The 20028-nt window shown below is 48.1% G+C and overlaps 1 protein-coding gene across 1 annotated transcript in view; it reads left to right on the plus strand.

Annotated features, from left to right (window-relative positions):
* Window positions 1–597: 597 nt before the first annotated feature.
* TOX3 (TOX high mobility group box family member 3) overlaps window positions 598–20028 on the plus strand; it is a gene marked incomplete at its 3' end in the record, with an annotated part of 104417 nt that continues 84986 nt past the window's right edge. Inside the window, exon 1 of the mRNA XM_079759568.1 lies at window positions 598–705. Coding sequence (XP_079615694.1) covers window positions 619–705 — 87 coding nt within the window. The 5' untranslated portion in view covers window positions 598–618. The remainder of the gene's footprint in view (window positions 706–20028) is intronic.

Raw genomic sequence — 20028 nt, forward strand, 5'->3', positions numbered from 1 at the left:
CCGGGGTGAGCGGCGAGGGGCCGCGCGGGGCAGGGCCGGGCGGGGCGGGCCGGGAGGCGGTCCGGGCGGAGGAGCGCACCGGCGGGGCGGGCGGCGCGCCAGCTGCCCGCGGAGGGAGGGGCGGAGCGGCGGCGGCGCGGGGAGGGGACCGGCGGCGGAGGCAGGAGGGGGAGCGAGAGGGGAGGGGCCGGGCCCCTTGTCTCCGCGGCTCCTCGGCTCAGTCCGCCCGGGAGGAGGAGGAGGAGCGGGCAGCCGCGCCGCCGTCCCAGCCTCGCCCGCCCGGCGCACCTGAGCTCCCCGCGCCGCCCCCGGCCCCCGCACCGCGCCCCACGTCCCCGCGCCCGGCCCGCGCGCAGCGCCGCCTCGGTGCCCGGCGGGGCTGGTCCCCCGGGCCGCCTCCCGCTCTCCCGCGGCTCGCGTGGCCGCGCCTTTGTGTGCGGCTGCCGCGGCTCCCGGGTCCCCGGACTCCGACCGCGGCGCCCCTCCGGCCCGGAGTCCCGCGCGCCGCCCCGGACAACCCCGACCCGGCGCCCTCGACGGTGGATCTAGCGGCGTAGAGGAGGCGGGCACCCGCCCGGCGAGCCCCAGCTTCGGCCCCGGCCCGGGCCCGGCTCCGGCATGGATATGAGGTTCTACCCCGCGGCGGCCGGGGACCCCGCCGGCCTGGACTTCGCGCAGTGCCTGGGCTACTACGGCTACAGCAAGGTGACCGGGCCGGGCCGGGGCCGGCGGGGCGGGGGCCGCCTCCCCATCCCGGGCGCGCCCGCACTTTCTTCCCCCTCTCCTCCCCTCTCTACTCCTCTCCCTACGCGCCTCTATCCCGGTCCAACCCTCCTCTCCTCCTCTAGCCCCCCCCCCTCGGCCTTGTCCCCTTTTTGTGCCTCTGCCGGCACCCCCTCTCCCTGCCCCTCTGCCCTCCACCTTCCTGCTCCCCCCCCCCCCCCCGCAACCCCCAGCCCGCCAGCGCTCCTCGCCGCCCCAAAGAAGCCGAGCGCAGCCCGAGCCTGAAGGCGGGGACTTGCGTGTGATTCTTTGTTGTTGTTATTAGTAAACGCAGTCGCAGCCCCCTGGGGGGCAGGGCGCAGGAGTTCCCGGTCTCGTGGTCGGAGGACCTCGCCGCCCCACTCCCAGCCCATCATCCCTCCCCCTGGGCCCTGAGAGCGGGACCCCGGCCGCTGGGGAAGGAAGGGAACAAACTTTCGAGCGAGCCCTGATGGGGGAGGGGGCAGGGGTGGGACCCCTGCAGGTGGCTTTTGCTTCCCCTCTGGTGGGCGCTTTGGACCTCTCCTCTGTTAGCACTGGTGACTCCTCACCTGTAATCTTTGGGGGGAGGGTCAGTTTTGCCTTTGGGGGAGAGCAGGGTGGGAGACCCGCACGCCACGCCCTGGGTCCCCCCCTCCTCCCCCTCCCTCTGGGCGTTTCTGGTGGCGGAAGGTGGGTCTCAGGAAGGTGGCCAGCGCAGCGCCGAGGGCGCGGGGGTGCGGGAGCCCCAGCCCTCCGGCCAGGGCACGCGGACTCGGGGTCGCTCTCCTTCCCGAAGCCCGCAGGGCCGAGCTTTGGAGGAAACATCACCCCGAGAGCGACATTCGGAGAAAGCGCTGTGCCCCGAATGGCTTGTGCCTTTTCCATGTGGTTCTTCTTTCTCCTTCCCCCGCCCCTGCTCCTGCCCCCTCCCCCCTGTTTCTTTCAAATCGTAGTTTGTTTACGATTGCTTGGATAATCGGAGGAAAGCGGGGGCCTGCCCCGAGAAAGGTGCGGCAGGAGACTAGGGCATAAATAGCAGGAAGAGGAGGGATTGCACGGAGAGCGAGGAGCGGTTCGCTGCGCCCCGTGGCTGATCCAGCCTCGTGTTCCTGTCGGTTTGTTTATACTCTGCCCAACTCCAGTGCTGAAGTTTGTGTGAAGGGCGTCAGGGTCTTTCTTCCTTACCCCGTGCCACCGGCGCCTGTGCCTGGCACAGAGGGGCCTCCCCACACGCATAGAAGGCGGGACCTTATTCAAGAGGGTTTTAACCCTTCCCTGATGGTGGGGGCTCATGCTCGCCGAATTTCAAGAAGGATACCTTCAAGCAGAGAAACAAGGGGAGAAGGCCCTGTAGCCAGAGTTAAGGTTTCAACGTGTCTGTCCTCTGATCTTGGATTTGCTCGAGTTATGAAATGCTTTAAAAAGTCCCCAATGCACGCTCCGTGAGCGACTCGCGCCGCCTAATGAAGTATGGAGCGTTTCTGAGGCTCCACCTAATTGTTCCAGTGGGGTATTATTTATCTCCCTGCAACCCAGCCTGTGTGTGTGCAAGCCCCGTGCGACTGGGCAGGCTCTTATTTTTGGAAACCATTACCTTGCCTAATGTAACTACTTTCTCCGATTTAAGATCAGCAACACTCGAATGACACCAAAATAGAAACCCTTTGTAGCCATCCAGTCACTGCAATGCAAATCTCTCTGTTCCCCCGGGATCCCAGGGGGACTTCAAGGCACCCGGAGGACATCCTGGGTGTTGTGTGTGTGTGTGTGTGTGTGTGTGTGTGTGTGTGCCCCTTTTTTAATTTTTATTTTGTTGAAGAAGGCTATTTTGAGTCCATTTAAACGCAGAACGTTTATTTCAGGGAGATGTATAGAGAGAGCTGGAAAACAGACATGATTTATTGAGGTGCTTGCTTCATTGGGAGTGAGGAGGCCTGCTGGTTTATTATCATGTTTTCTGAGTGCAGCGATTTGCCTGAAATAACTTGCACTGTTAGTAATTCAGCAGGCCGGTCATCCTCAGGGGTGCTGTGGGTACCCAACTTGTGAAAGTTAGACACAGTGGTCGGTATTGGTAGAAATCAAATTATACTTATTTTACGGGATGTTTGCACTTACTCCTTGCAAATTAAAAAAAACCACACACACACACACACACACACACACACACACACACTAATCTTTAAACGGAGCCACAGAACTCTATTTGCCTACTGTTCATTTCAGGAGTGAAAAACCCAATTTTATTCCCAGTAATTTATTTTTTCTTCTTTATGGGGAGAATGGAGTAGAAGAGGAAGTATTAACGTTATGGGTGTAAAACAGCAAGTGCTAATGAAAGGTTTATAGCATTTGGTTCACAGCTAACGTGGGTGTCTGAAGGGGTGCTGTTGAAGATGTGAAAACCAGCATACCACAGACACATTTATTGTATTTGAAAGTACCTGTACTCGTTCCTCTCTCTGAGACTTAACTCGGTGCCACGTATTATCTTTCGGGATGGGAAATGATGGGTTGGAAAGACAGTGGCTCTCTGCCCTTTCTTGTTTTAATGACCATCTGGGAAACTTTAAAAGCAGTACAGAACCCTCCTGGGCTCCAGGCTGAACGAGGGAAAAGTTAGCGCTTATCTTGAAATTTATTTACACACCGTGAATAATAGGGTTTCATTCATCTCTCTCTCTAACACATGACCAGACTCCTTTGTAGAAATTATTTGCGTGTATATTATCTTTACATTCTGCCAGTATATGGGTCCTTTTGAAATGTCAGCGCCCATGAAAGTGTGCTCTGTCTGTGGAGAATGGATGAAAGAGTGCTGCGGGTTCAAAAGTCCTCGCAAGTAGCAGAATAACTTCAAATAAAATATAGCCAGGATCATTAAAATCAGTTAATAATTCATGAACCAGCCACTGATGTATAAACTTAAAGCCATCTCTTTTTTTTCTAAGGGCTAATTTCCATTTTATTTTCAAGTGGAGAAATCTGTTTGAACAGTTCTTTTTCTGATGTAGCCAACAAATTACACACACACACACACACACACACACACACACACACACGTGTGTGTATATGTATATATATATATATTTTTTTTTACAAAAAGGCCTTATGTTACTCAAGTGACTTGGTGTCGAATTATCCATATATCTAGAATTTTTCTTTTCCTGGGTGCAATTTTGTCTTTTTTTTTTTTTTTTAACCAGTAAGGTCATGTACAACATATCAATTGGCATGTAATTGTCGGAAGTCTGCCACCCCAAAATAAACTGTTGTATTTAACCTGGGTGTAAGGTGAAATTACCCAGTGGGTTAATCATGAATTCGGACTAAACTCTAGTTACCAGCTTTTTCTGCATATTCTTGGGGTTGCCCCTCTTTTTTCAAAATAGGGCTATTAGCTTCTGACCCTCTGTAGACTGGCCCTGTGTTGTTTTTACCCATCAGTCCCAAACCGTGTTTTCTAATTATGGTGTGTGCTATTGATCACCCTGCTTAATTAAGACGTTCTGAGCTGAGTGCTCTCCCTCTGTCTCACTGAGCCTCTCTGTCTTGGTCAGCTCAAAGGGTAAGAGAACCTGAAGGGTCATTTGTCATTTGTCTACCTTCTTCGAGACTGTGGTTCAAATTGAGACCATACTGAGAAGGGGATTAGATCGAAACTCTTCTCAGGTTGATACCTGGCGAACTTGGCACATGAGAACTAATGATTTCATTTCTAGGGTCTGGCGTATTGGGGGTGTTGAATTTTGAGAGCTGGTGAGAGAGATTTCAACTTTTTCCCATGTCAGGTCTTCAAAAAGAGATTGAAGCCACATTGTGAGAGAGAAACAAGATATTTCTAAGGACCTTAGACCAGGGGCCATAAGCTCAAATGTCCATGGGGACAGCCAGGTACCCTCCGTGAAGACAGGGTTAGGGGTCTAGGGATGGCGTGCCCTGTTTCCCGGGGTAGCCTTGTCCAGCATTAGTAGATTGTTGCCATGCCAACATGTGGGCCCAGTCTCTTCCACATTTTGTAATTACTTTTTCAAGAGAGTGATAAGCTGGATTTTTATGTGCAATATTCTGAATTTTAAAGGTTGGCAAGGAATGAACAAATCATTAAAACCGTTCTGTGGGCCCCTTAAAACGTGCTTGCGTCCTGCTGCTTTGCCACTTTGTCTTAGACAAACACATAGGCAGATAAGGATTCAAAATCATTTTCAGTGAGTCATTTATGGTTTGTGTTCAACTCTGTGGACAGTTCCACTCCCGTGTCCTGCGCTATGGACAGTTTAGGTGAGTGGAGGCAGTAGAGTCTAACCGTTTCCAATGGAGTTCTAATCTGATCACTTGGATTCTACCATTGTTAATTTCCTGGTCTCAAGTCAATGGACTAGTTCTAGATCAGGGGTTGGCAAACTGCAGCCGGTGGCCTGCTGGCCCTTCTCGTGTGGTCTGTGAGTTAGGAATGGCTTTTACATCTTTAAATGGTTGAAATAAGTCAAAAGAAGCATATTTTAGGACTGTGAAGAGTATAAGAAACTCACTTTTGTGTCCATAAATAAAGTTTTATTGGGACACAGCCCCACATATGTGTTTACGTGCTGCTTTCATGATGCAGGGGCAGAGTTGAGTCGTTGTGGCGGAGGCTGTATGGCCTGCAGAGCCTGAAACATTTACAGTTTGCCCAGCTGGTGTGGTTGACCCATGAACCAGGAGGTCACCGGTTCGATTCCAGGTCAGGGCACATTCCCCAGGTTTCGGGCTCAATCCCCAGTGTGGGGCATGCAGGAGGCAGCCGATCAATGATTCTCTCTCATCATTGATATTTCTCTCCCTCTCTCCCCACTCCCTGTCTCTTCCCTCCCTCTCTCCCCCTGTCCCCCAACCTTCTCTCCCTCTCCCTCTCTGAAATCAATACAAAAATCAAAAACAAAACATTTACCGTTCACCCCTTTCCAGGAAAAGTTTGCTGACTCCTGTTCTGGATGATCAGAGCACTTGATGAGCTTCCTTTGTTCCCAGCCTGGGCGGTTAGAAGAAAGACTAGTTCACAAGATGGAATAACTGGCAAGATTACCGTCTCTGAGAATGTTTCTCAAAAATGCTTCTAGAACAGTGGGTTCCCAGCCCTGGCTGAGTGGGAGAAAGCTTCTTAAAAGCACTTAATACGTGGCCTTTCCCCAGACCACTTCAGGAAGGTTCTCAGGGACCCAGGTGGCCGTGGTTTTGAAAGCTCCCCCGGTGATTCCAATGGGCAGCCATGGTTGCAGAGCCTTGATCGAGGCTGAGGGTCCTGCTTGGGAGCGGTCAGCCTCCAGGAGCGGAGAATTGGGTCAAGGCGTTTGATTGCTGTGATGAGGACAAGACTTCTGGCAGAAAGGTGGGCTCCAGGTTGGCACGCAGGGCCTTTTTCAGACCTTGGCAGGCTCCAAGCGCGGTGGATCGGGGCTCCCCTCTCCATCACAGCAGACATTAAAATGCACCCGCTCCTGCCTGTCATGTGATATGGTTCCCTGTCTGAGTTGATTAGTTGCATTTTGTAGACATTTAACTAAGCATCTGTTAATTTCAATTTTGTAGTTTGGGTGTGTGTTGTGTGGCCAATTAGTTGTTTGTTTCTTTCTTACATTTTTTTTCCCGTTTTATGTAGGCCCTTGAGAAACTCATCGTTCTGAGTGTCTTGTTTATAGTGACTAACGGGTTAAATAATCCTACTGTCGAGAACTGGAGGCTCACAGACTCCCCATGTTGCCACCCGGGACAGTCGAATGTTTACGGAAATCCTGTGCTCAGTAGAGGCTAGCCTACATTTAGCCACAGAAGGTTAATTTTAGTCATTTTAGTTGAAGTCAGTGCATGTATGTGGCTACAGTTTTCAAAGTATGTGTAGGTATTTCAATTAGTCGTCTGTTTATGAAAAAGATCTTTGCATATAGATCTGTATCTCCAGCTTCTCTTTAGAAAAAAACTCATCAGTTTGGCAATATTGGACCTGTTCGCTCACATGGCCCTTCCGGTGGCCAGGCTCTTCCTATTTCACCGGGGTCCTTTCCACTCCCTGTTTCTCATTCTGGGTTCCTCTTGGGTCCCTGGAGGCTTCTAGCTTGAAAACTTTGATTAAGGAGAGATGACATTCAACGAATGACAAATGATGCTCAAACTTGGTGAGATGAGGCCATGGTCTTGGGAGAAACACAGCCCAAGTGTTCCTTACAGTCTGCCAGTGAGGACATGGTGTGGAAAAACGTAATTTGTGATCCTATCATAGAGCATTGCTCCTCAAACTTGAACATGCACAAGAATCAGCTGGAGAGCTTCCAATGGCAGGTGTTGGACCTTAGCCAGGAGGAGACTGCAGTGTAGGTGTGGGGTGGGGTTCCCAGGTGATGCTGATATGCTGTGAGTAGCATGGCAAAGAGGGCATTCAGGGGGACGGCAAGGAGTTTGTTCTTTATCTTTCAGTTAGAATGCGTTGGGCTGCAGGTAACAACGTTCAACAAACAGTGACATGAATTCTAAGGAGATTTGTTTGCTGACCTAGAAGTCTTCAGGGAGGCAGTGCAGGCTGTTTTGGATGGTTCAATCATGTTTTCAGGGACCCCCTTTGCTTTTCTTTCTGTTCTGCCATCTTTGGCGTTTCAGCAGTCTCCTCATGGTCTCACGTTGGCGATTGTAGCATCACATCCTTACGTGATAGCATGCAAACTGGGGAGCAAGGGAGTGGTGGGGGTAAGGGGTGACAGCAAATGACCACATTCTCTTTCTGTGCATCTCTTACCAAGAAGGGCAAGCTTTCTTGGAAACAGTTCCACTAGACTTTTTTTTTTTTTAATCTTATTGATCAGAAATGAATCACATGTTCACCCTAGGCCAATCATTGACCAAGAAGAAGAAGGAGATGGAAGTGATTGGCTTAGACCAGTGGTCAGCAAACTCATTATTCAACAGAGCCAAATATCAACAGTACAACGATTGAAATTTCTTTTGAGAGCCAAATTTTTTAAACTTAAACTTCTTCTAACGCCACTTCTTCAAAATAGACTCGCTCAGGCCGTGGTATTTTGTGCAAGAGCCACACTCAAGGGGCCAAAGAGCCGCATGTGGCTCGCGAGCCGCAGTTTGCCGACCATAGGCTTAGACCAATCCCATGTCACCTGGGGCTGGGCCCAGTGTCATGTGAACATAATTGATGGTATGCTCTGTTAGCAAGGAAGAAGACTGTTGGAAAGAAAACCAGCAGTGTCCACCACTGAGCACATTTGAAGAATGTTGAGAAGACCAGTGGTGTGGTTGGAGTTGTATTTTGTGAATATGGATCTGACCTTTTGACTCGATGACTGTAGTCAGACAGGAGGTGATGGGGGGGACCAGGGAGGATGCCATGACCCCATTGAACTAAAAGGGTGGCAAGGATTGGAACTGAGAAGATGTGAATGTGGATGTGAAGGAGAGGAAGGCACTGGACAGAGCATGTCTGGAACATAGGAAGAGAGGAGGAGGAGGCAGACATGACTCTGCATGTTTGCATGTGGGCCCTGGACGAATGGGAGGACCTTGAACAGAAGCAGAGAGATCGGAGGAGAAGCTGGTTTTGAAGGAAAGAAAGTGCTGATTTTGGATATTTTGGTGAGCTGTCCCCTTCGAGCTATCAAATAGGCACTTGGACCAGGGCACTGGGACTCAAGAGGTAAAGAGATGGAAATGGGAGGGACTCCTCCAGGAGGGAGGAGACGGGGGTTGCTAAGGACATCTCCTTGGGCTTGCAGGTTGGTTGGTGTTTGCGAGTTCAACTTTCCAGTTAGAGAGGAAGTAATGTGTGGAACTCAGGAAAATTTGAAAGCCTACTGTCCCATCAGGAGAAGGATATACAAAGGAGTGTGTGTGTATGTGTTAGCATGATAATATATCCTTTCCATCGTAATAGTTATTTGGAAAGAAACATTCTTAAATGGTTGCTATTAAGTGGGAATGGTGCATAATTTGCAATAACATAATTAAAAACCCTATCGGCCATTTATGAATTAAAACTTTACGGGTTGTTTTTTGTTTATGTAAGAGGTGCAGTTTCTGGTTGGATTTTGTGACATGTTCATGATGTCAAGTATTTGGAGAATCTGTTTTGCATGTGGTCAATAAGGAAGGGCAGTTTTTGCTAAGTATGCTTATAAATGAAGAAAAAAAAAATTGAAGTTGGAGTCAGCTCTTTCCCAAAACAAGAACACACACACACACACACACACACACACACACACACAACCTTGTTTAAAATATGATTTAGAAGCTTTTATTTAAGGTCTGCATGCGCTTCTGACAGGTTTTATGGTCTCCCTTGGTAGTGGATCATTTTATTTTCTTTGTTTCCAGGGTTTGTAGCCTTAATCCCTTCCTCGGGGAGGCCCTGTTCCCTTTAGCATGTTCCATGCTTGTGCGAAACATACCAGCTACTGGAAAATGGCCCTTCCTGTATGCCTCACATTCTGACTTTAATCTTTTTTACTGACTTTAATCTTAACTTGACTTTGTTTATAAAAGAATAATTTGAATGTCTTGATAATCCATTAGTTAATCAAATTGGCCAGGATCAAAAAGTATTTGGATTTCACTCTAAATACATATTTAAGTGATATAAATTCATTTTTTTTGGAGGAGATAGATTTCAAGCTGAGCCTTTCTACTCCAAATGTTGCAAGTTTAATATGGCCTTTTCTACACTGACTGAATTGTTTATGTAGAAGAATTGTATTAGCTATGGTAATGGGAATGAATTTTTTAATGTTTTAAATTGTTGTAGTGGAAGTCACTGTTCCATATCGAGAGGTTTCTCAGCAGTTTCTACAGCTGATTTGTAATGAGCAAGGGGTTTTGATGTACTGTAGAATAACCAACATTTGACACGATCTTTTCCAAAGCTTCTACGTATAGAAAGTAGAAGTCCCGAATGATGCCCTGCCTAGAAAACTTTTATGAAATATATATATGTAATTGGTTGGAAGTTGATTTTTCTTGAAAGAAACATGAGTCCAATCTAGGAACACTGAGCACTTGAAAAGCATACCCGGTAGCTCTGTTTTGCTGCTCCTGTATGCCTACGTCTTGAATGAGAAACGCAACTCGTACTGGTTAGCTTACTTTAAAAATTCTAATAAAAATATTTAATGGGGACGTGGTTAAAGGAGTTTTTATTAGTGAAAATCCTTTTGACTGCCAGTGGGGAAAAGTCCTCCCATGGAGTTAAGAAGAAAAGGGATTGTCCGTTTGTTTCAGGTGTTGCTGGATCCGGAGTTTCAAGGGGTCCCCTCCAGACCTGCCTGGATTCGCTTCACTTTCATCAGTTTGGCGTCTTCTTCCCGTCAGGCTCTCCTCAGGTGGCAGGCAGATGTCCCAAAGCAGCTCCAAGCCACAGCCTCCCCAAGAGGGAGAGATTCTCCTTCCCACTTGTTCTAGTACCTTCCCTGGACCCAGTTGCATGGGGATGGCAGTACCTCCTTCCATTCAAACTCCTTGAGTTAGGGACTTTTGATGACTTACTGTATGCCCAGCATCAGGAATGGTGCTTGGCACGTAAAAAAATATATGATAAGGAGTTCCCTAGAGATGAATGAAACTATTGTTGAGAAGATCTGGTTGTTGTTTAATCGTTGGGTAAACATATGTTGGACCTACTATGTGCCAGACACTTCTGTGCAGTGGGAATGTAGAGTTGAAGAGTCCCTTGTCCTGTTCTGAAGGAGCTTGGCCTACAGCTGTAATGATCCCAGTTAGAAGTTTTTAAGCTTAAATTTTATTTTAAATTTCCTCCATCTATGTTTCATGTGTCGATGGGTGACGGGAATGGAGCAGCGGAAGGCAAGGATGAGTCAATGATGGTTCTTGCCCAGGCAGGAATGAGAGAAGAACAGAGGTGGAGGGAAAAAAGTGAAGGAGATAACTGAAGTGACAGTTCTTAACCCAAGTGTTCAGGCTGGTGAAGAAATGGTCAAGGAAGTGGACACTTTGATGAGTAGCCGTGGCTTAAATGAGGTAGATGTTCATCCCTCTTTCCCCTAATGAAGTGGAGGGTTAAGTAGTCTGGGGCTGGTATGGTGGCTTTTGTAGACATCTGGGAGCCAGCTTTCATATAAACCTGGTGCTCATGGTTCAAGGTAGAGCACCATCCATCATCCATGTCAAGTGTAGAGGGAGGTTTCCGGTAGCTCTCCCATGACATTGGCGTGTTTTTCAATGGCTAGAACTGTGACACATGGCCACATCTATGACTACCAGCTACCCAGGAAATGTAGTCTATATTGTGTCTGGCCATGTACCCAGTGAAACACTCAAGTTACTGTGGAAGGAAGAGGGGAGTGGGTAGATGGGGACAACAAGTAGTTTATAGCAGGTGTGTGGGAGTGAGTGATGGGTTTGATCTTTTCTGTTTAGACTATAGTCTTATATTTTGATGAACTTCATTCAATATTTTAGTCTTCATTTGCTCCTCAGAGGGTCCTCCTTTGGTGATACACTGTGAGATCTTTTCAGTTCTTTCTTCAGTTTGGGGGTTTTATTTGGGGCATGCTCAAAATACCCAATGGCTTCGATTCTTTGTAGGAACTAAAGTCCTGTCCTCATTTTAACTGATTATACCTGAATTTTAGGCCCACATTTCTCTTCTTTGCAGAATACCTCTTGAATTTTTATGCTACCATTTCTCAAGTCAAAGTTTTGAGCACGTGTCAACAGTTTCCCAAGTAGTTTTCTGTTAACTTTGATGCTTTTCCTTATTGATCCAACCCACTTACCTCTCACTCCTCATACCCCTACCACCACCGAGCCTTCTTCCCTAGGAACCAGCAGTCCTTTCTGTTCTTTCGCCTCATTTACTCCACGGGACCCTTTTGTTCATCCTTGACTCTTCACGCGGGCTCAACTGCAAAGCCATGCCCCCGTACCTCCCAACCTCCTCAGAAGCGTGTTTTGTGCCATCCTTCAAGTCAGTCTCATTGTTCAACTTTAGGGTAACTGACAACTGTGTCCACTTTTCTTATTAAAAATTAATGCTGCTGGGTTATACCTGGGTCCTTTGCTGCACAATCCATGAATTTATGTTTATTCTCTCGGACTTTTCCCACAACGGGTAATCCAAGTCTTCTCCAGACTTCCAAGTCTGGGTCAAACCACCCTGACCCTCATTCTTAGAAGCGAACTCTGATCTCTCACTTAATGAGGAACATTGATATTATCCTGTCCCAGTGGTCGGCAAACTGCAGCTTGTGAGCCACATGCGGCTCTTTGGCCCCTTGAGTGTGGCTCTTCCACAAAATACCACGGCCTGGGCGAGTCTGTTTTGAAGAAGTGGCATTAGAAGAAGTTTAAGTTTAAAAAATTTGGCTCTCAAAAGAAATTTCAATCGTTGTACTGTTGATATTTGGCTCTGTTGACTAATGAGTTTGCCGACCACTGTCCTATATAATAAAAGGCTAATATGCAAATTGTTCCCTCAACTGGGAGTTCGACCAGGAGTCGAACTGCCTGCGGCCCCTCTCCCTGGCCAGCCCCACCCCCAATCGGTCCCTTCCCTCTCCCCCCAATCAGGGTGGGCCGGCCGGACCCCACCCATGCACGAATTTGTGCACCGGGCCTTTAGTCTGATATAAATTGCTCATTTGTCATCCTCAATTGCCTAGGGTCCAATTCTCTCTTTTCCTAGACCCAGGTAGAGAGAGCCTTTCTACTCTTGGGGATCAGTCCTTCTAGCAGTGTTTACTCCTTTCTGATGGTTAAACATTCCGAGTTCTACAGACAACACACATCTTTCCTTCTTGGTTTCTCTCTCCTTTGAATGTGCTCAGATTTTCCAGTCTCTGGTTTGTTGAATGTCACCTCCCTGTCAGACTTTTGTCATCTCCTCATTCCATCCACATAATAAATATGCTTCACATTTTTGTTTGACCCGCTCTGCTCTTCCAAATCCTTAAATATATTAATGTGAAATTAAGACGACCACACATGGAAAATTCTATCACTTTTCATACCTAGAAGAAAATCCTAAGAATAAACACCAGGGGGGTAAACGGTATTATGGAGACCTTGCCTCCCCAAGCTCTGTTCTCTGTATGTTGAAGAGGGGGCTTTGCCCGTGTTAGGAAATCATTGAAGACGGGTTATCACCAACCTGCGACTTTGTGTCTGACTTTATCTGGGGGCTTGAAAGGGATTCAAAATGACCTTCTCCCAGTCTCTGTTAACTCACAGAGCAGTGCTTCTCGACGTGGGCATGTATCCAGGTCAACTGGGGACCTGGATGGAGGGTGGCTCAGCTGGCTGGGGTGGCCTGAGACTTGGCGTTGCTGACGCCGTCCCAGGTGGTGCTGATACTGCTGGTTCCCGGCCACGCTCGCAGGTGTTGAGTTTAGGGAGCGACCATTTATACTTTGGCACTTTTGTCTGGCTCTGTGGACCTTCTCTAACATGTTTCTGAACAGCTTCTCCAACAAGAAATCTTTGCCTGGAGTTGCACCTCTTCCCCACCCCGGCCCTCCTAAGCACCTTGCGGTCTATTTCTATTCCTTGTTGGATCACTGAACATAACTTCCTCCTCTCCAGGGAGCTCTGCTTTGCCAGATGAGACTTCATTCATCCTAGGATCTGGAATGGCTACTTTAGGCCAGTGACTGCTCTAAGCCCTGGGGTCATGCTTTTCTGATGACTCCTGGAAATCCCCTATCTCTACCCTTATACCTCTGCCTCCCCTCCCCACCTCCCATGTCCCTGGTCCCCTAATACTGTGTATGTGGATGCTTTGATGGCTTTCGCTCTGTCATTATGTCTGCCTCTTTCCTTCCTTGTCCCAGCCATTGGGAATGTCCTCCCAAAGCTTGGCTCTTGCCTCTGTATCCCTCCCTCCGACCCCCCGACTTTATATGTGGATCTTGTTTTCTGCCTTCAGCTGTTCCCCCTATGGGTTTGTATCAGTTAACTATTGCTGTGTAACAAATGAAACTGTGGCTTAAAACACAAAACGTATTTGCACCTGATTCTGCAAGTTCCTTGTGTGTTTCCAGTCTGTTGCGAGCCCTCTAGGAGGCTTTGCTTTTGGAGCTTGGCTGGCTGTCAGCTGGGTCTCCTCTTTCTCCCGTGTGTCCTCCCACGCCTCTACATGCCAAGGCGAGCGCAAGAGCCCTCATGGTGGCAGCACGCTGAGCAGCGCTCAAGAGCCCTTGAGCACAGTCTAAGAAGGGTCACACCGTTCCTCTTACCACATTCTGCTGCCCAGAGCAAGTCCCAAGACCAGCCCAGATTCAAGAGTGAGGAAGTACTAGTAGGTTCCATTTCTTGAAGGGAGGGGAGTTGCAAAATCACCTTACAAAAAGGGGCCTGGGTGCAGGGAATTAGGGAGAGTTGTGGCCCTGTTTGCAATCTACCCCACGGCCTCCAGTTTTCATCTCCAGCTTGATCTGCATTTCTCATCTCTATGGTGGCTCGCTCCACAGCATAGCCCCACGTCGCTGTCTGCCATCAGTTCAAGTCCAACATAAGCCTTATGGCAACATGTATTGCTTCTGCCCTCAAAGTTCCTCATCATATTTTCACCATTTATCTCCGTGCCTTCATCAATTCCAGATGCAGAAGAAAAACTAATTTTGATGACTTGGCTTCTTTTATTCCCTTAGGTCAATGAAATACAGCCGAGGGAATGTAGTCAATAACAATATTGTAATAACCCTGTAGGGTGCCAGGTAGGTACTGGAAATATTGGGGGGAGAGGGGGAGACACTGTAAAGTATATGATTGTCTAACCACTATACTGTACATCTGAAACTAATACAAAATAGTATTGAATGTCAACTGTAATTGAAAAATAAAGTAGAAATAAAGAAGTCCATTTGGTAACTGTCCAAGATGATAGGACATAAATTCCTATGTGCTGGTCCTATTGGCTTTAGTATATTCTTAATTCTGTGTTCTTTGCTTTGATTCTTATAAATTCTTACCCTCTTTTTAGAGTCAAATTTACTTTCAAGAGAGAGTCACCCCCAGTTTCTGTGGAGAAAAGCAGCTTATGAATAAATACTTTAAGTACTTATAAGTGCAATGAATATGTTTGTATAGTGTCAAGGATACTTTCCATATCTTTCTACAAGAGACATTTCCACATTGAAAGTGTATGTGTCGCGTCAATATTGTAAAGCTAAAAAAACAAACTCTTACCCTCCTCTTCCCTCCCCTTTCCTCCTCTCCCCTCCCCCCTTTTATATAGGGGTGAATATAATTCTCAATTTAAAGCACTAGCTAAAGTTTGTCACTTCTAGGATATTTCCCCCAGAATTATGGAATCTACTGAAATAGTGCAAATAGGGAAATTGCTATACTCCCCGAGCCTTTAAATATTGTTTGAACTTTTCGATTATTAATAGTAGGAATTCGTGAAAGCTCACATCATGCCATAGTCATTTATTCTAGTTAAGATGTGGTTTGAATGTCACATGAAGACTGTGCTAAAGTTCACGGGGCGATGGGGGTCCATGGACGAGACCAGTTGTCCAGTGTTGAGTGGTTCACATGTGCATCCCGTGACCCAATCCACACATGCATCCCGTGACCCAATCCACACATGCATCCTGTGACCCAATCCACACATGCATCCCATGACCTAATCCACATATGCATCCCGTGACCTGGTCCACACGTGCATCCGTGACTTGTGAGTTGGCTCCCTTGCGGTTGGAAGAGGGTCTGCCCTCGCCCAGGGACGTGGCCCTCTGGGAAAGCACTGCTGCCTGACGTGGGAAGCCTGCCTGGTGCGGGTTCGAGCCCTGCCCTGATGAAGAGAAGCAGTGAGCCACCTGTACAGCCTGCCACCCTTTTAGCTTGCTTTGAGGTGACTCCTGGCAGTCTGATGTACTTGACCATTGTCCTGGGGCCTGTTTTGTCTAACCGGGTTCCTGAAAGGCAGAAAACTTGATTTTGGTAACTTTGGAAAGCATCCTGCCTCATTCCAACTCAGGTGGTGGTTGGTTCTGTTTACCTAAGGCTTAGACCCAAGAGGTCTAATGGGTTTCAACGACTCCAAATAGCCACCAGTTGGGCAGGCTGGTAGCGTGGGAGGGCAGAGGCCCCGTGCGAACCCCTCTCCACCACTTACTGGCGTGTTCCCGTGCCTCATCTCTACAGCGGGGATTGTGTTCTGCTGGGTGCTGGGCAGACAGTGACGAGTAACACACATAATAGTAACATTTATAAACCCAACCACAACGTGGGATGGTCGTGTATAATAAAAGAAGCTCGGAATAATCATAGCATTGACAACATAGGGTGGTTGTCAGTATTGACTGTAGCTCTGTCTTCACTAAGCACTTGGTTACTGTTGGCTGTTGTCACCATTAGATTTTTATCCTGAGCTCAGGTAAATTTCTTAACATGTGGATAGACGGCTGAACATAGACTCTGGGAGAAGAACCTTCTAGGATTTCCTGATATTTTAGCAGAGCCGCCAGGAGGACTTCACACCTTGAACGCTGATGCTGGGCCCTCTGCTCTTGATGTATCACCTGAGCAAGGTTTTCCCATCTTGGCGCTATCGAGGTTTTGGGCTGGCTAATTCTCTGTGGTGGGGCTTTCCTGCGTACGATAGGATGCTTAGGGGCATCCCTGGCTTCAACCCACTGGAGGCCGGTGGCTCCCCCAGTTATGACAACCCAAAATGTCTCCAGACATCTCCAAGTGTTCCCTGAGGGAGGGGGGCAGATCACCCCTGGTTGAGAGCCAATGAGCCGGAGGAATATTTTGGAAAACGTTCTGGTTTTGTCATTTAGAAAGTGCTCACGGGGATGAGTCCCTCCTTTGTTACAAAGGGCATCTACCTAAATATAGGGCAGTCCTTCCTCTGGGGCCCTGCCGAGCTAAAAGGAGCCTCCTTCACCGTTCCTCAGAATAGCTAAGAAGGCCAGCAGCTCTTCAGAGGAGGTGGTCGCCGGGGAAGGAGGCTGCCGGGCCACGTGAGAGAATCACCTGTCTCGTCACCTGCCAACTGTTTTCTCCCTTCTCTCTCTTTCTGTTGGGCGGTCTCTCTGGGTTCGTAAAAATATTTTTAGAACGTACAGCGCTGTGTGGTTTTTGTGGGTTGAGGAGAAAAGGTCTGTGCTCGTTAGAGGGAAGGATTGTCCGTGAACTGGGGAACTGGCTCAGCCAGGGGCCCACCTGTGTCTCTCGGTCACAAGTCAGTCACAAAGCTATCTGGGGTGAATTGTGGAAACACCGCCGGTGACTGGTGCCGGGCAGTGATCTGGGTTAGCGGAATAGATGGGACCTGGACGTTAGGATTTGTGTGTCTTGTTCCCCTTCTTCTGAGGTCGTGGGGCCCACTCACGATGACTTAAGGTGTTTGGTTGTTCTCAATATAACTGCTAGTTATTATTATTATTTGTTTAAGTCTTGGAGTCACGTGAGCCCCAAGCTCAGAAATCTTTTCTTCATTCATGCACTCCTCAAATACGTATGCAGTGGCTACTGTGTACCGCAAGGGGCGCCTAGAAGTTGAAGAAATCGCTTTGGCTTTCCATGCTGTGAGTTGTGCAGAACATCGTAAGGAAGCCTGTGGCAAAGTGTTTAGAAAAACCAACTCCAAGAAAATGGACTGTGGTGGCCCAGCAGCAAATCTCCAAGCCTACCTGGCTGATCTTTCCCAAAGCACTTGTCTCGAGTCCTGTCCCTCCCCCCTCTGCCACGCCTGCCATTCCCAAAGGGGAGGGCGCACTGCCTCGGACAACAATGTCCCCTCTCTGGCTCTGATCCGGGTTTTATTGTCAGGAAATCCCTCTTTTCAGGGACTTCATTGTCTGCATCCTCTAACCAGCCCTCCTCCCCCCTCCACTCTCCCCCAACCCCTGTCAGCTAACGATTTCAAGGCTTTATGGAAATGAAAAGTTGCTCTTCTTCACACACACACACACACACACACACACACACACACACACACACAGATGGGGGAGATAAAGTGATTAACACTTATTTTGTTCGGGAATCCATCCGAGCTAGCATCCTTGAACACTCACTGGGCTTGTCGGGAGGGTAATCTCTTGCAGAAACACGGGGCAGAATTGGCCGGTTCATTATGTATGTAAGTCTGCTTAAGAATGTTTCATTCACTGAGCCCTCATCTCCTGGCTCCGTAATCTCCTGCCTTGGCCATTCTGTTCTTTTTGAGTTTCTGCAACTCATTTCTCTCCTGTTTATTGAGTCTCTCCCTGCACGTTTCAGGCTCGGTGGAAACTCAATGAATAGATTTCTGGAGGGGAGAGAAAAAAAATTCCACACTCTTTCCGTTGGTGGTGGGTGACGGGATTGTGCTGGGGGTGATTAAACTCGAGGAAGGACACATGGAGGCAGAAAAGCGGGAGGCGACTTAAGCCAGTGGGAATGTTGGAGGATGTCTGAGAGGCAGTGGGAAATGCTTGCAGAGAGTCGCTCCTTGGGCAACAGGGGCAGTTCTCATAGAGCCAATTCTGGAAGATCTAAGTGACAGCGAGTGAGCGGACCAGACCAATGTTTTCACCGTTTAAAGACAGGAACCGGTAATTCCACTGTGGGGATCTTTCAATGGGGTGCATTGTACAATTTTCCCGTTTCTCTTGGGTTCTGGAAGGGTGTGTGTGTGTGTGTGTGTGTGTCACACCTGCCTCGTGGGACTCTGATGGGTGACCCAGTGCTGGGAAGCAGCGGAGGCGTGAGAAAGGGCCCTCCTTTAGTTACTGCCTTTGTACCTCATGCCCCCACCATCTCGGATGGCACCGAAGCGGTGAGATACATTCATAAATGCTTGACAGTAGCCACAGAGTTGAAATGAGAGTTTGCCCCTGTAGTTGCTGGCGAAGTTGCCGCTGGCAGGATGCATACTTCTTAGCAAGAGGCCCGGTGCCTGACGTTGGACTTGATTTATTATTTTTATTTCGTATGTGCTCTACTGTCTTAGCCAGTTAGGGAGGTGCTCTGGACTCCAGATACGTTTTCTTTCCACTTCTTTTCCAGGAGGCGGCCTTCAGGGAAAAGGACGAAAGAAAAAAGATGAACAGCCCCTCAGACTTCTTCAGGGGGAGGGACCCTTGCATTATTACAAATACGTGAATAGCGCCCTCCCCCAGTCATCCACCTTCGCCTTCATCAGAAAGATCTTGTGTCATTTGATTTACTAAGTCCAATTAGGTGCCATGCCATCAGCACCTACAAAGCATGGAGTGGTCAGGTTCTGCAATTTTTATTGTTTTTTAAAACCACCCCCACACCTTTACCCCCCCCCAAATGTCTTGCCTTTTAGAGTTTTGAAACCAGAATATAACAGAGAAGATAAAAAAAAAATAGTTCTCTCTCCAGCTAAAGAAGCTTGTTTGGGAAAGTTTACCTCAACAGAAGAACCCCGGGTGGGGGTGCCATAGAGAGGCAGAAAACGGGGTCTCAGAGGCGGACTGGGAAAGGTCTGCCTTGGGGTGCTTCAGGCTTTGGGCCTTAACCTTGTTTGGTGCTTTTAAGCTCAGCCTGCGCCAAAGGTCCTGCTTGGGTGGCTGGTTGGGAAGGTGGCTGGACGGGAGGGGGAGGAGGAGTGGCCTGTACTTGTGGGGGAGTGGAGTCCCTGGAAGGGCTTGGGAGCGCTCTTTTCCTTTATGTCCTGTTCAGCGAAGTCTCCTGAAATCTCATTAAGAGACTTTGTGATCATGTCCACGTCTCCGGGGTGATTTGAAACCATTTGCATTTCCTGCGCCCTCCATGTAAATCATGGTAATTTCAGGAAGAAAGAATTGCAAACATCTAGAAACTTCATTGGAATTCATTTCTCAGGTTCCATCTTGAATACATCCCTTTCTTTCAGGCCATCTAATGTCTTATCCGAGTTATTTTTTTAAAATGGAAACAGACCACGTGTAGGCCCTATTGGATTCAGCAAATCATTGCATTTCCCATCTTCCAGGTTTTGTTTTTTTTCCCTGATGCCATAGTTCAAGATAATGTTTTTTTAATACTACATGCAGAATTCTAGAGATTCATAATAGCTTGTGACATCTTAATGTCCACAGTGACATTCCACTGGTCATAACCAGCCGTGATAAACAGCTCTATACTCTACAGGACACAGCCACTAAGTGTAATGCGGGAAGATGCCAACGGCCCCTCACTCCTATGAATAATGTTTCAGACCCTGCATGTTAATTTTGAAGAAAACACATGTTTAAATTTAGTGCTTGTGCCTTCAATTCCTAGTCCTTTTATTCTTCCAGGAAAAAAAAAAATCAAGCAGCTATACTTTAAATGAATTTAATGAACTGCAAA

Source organism: Cnephaeus nilssonii (genome assembly GCF_951640355.1).
Source record: "Cnephaeus nilssonii genome assembly, chromosome: 20".
Taxonomy (NCBI): domain Eukaryota; kingdom Metazoa; phylum Chordata; class Mammalia; order Chiroptera; family Vespertilionidae; genus Cnephaeus; species Cnephaeus nilssonii.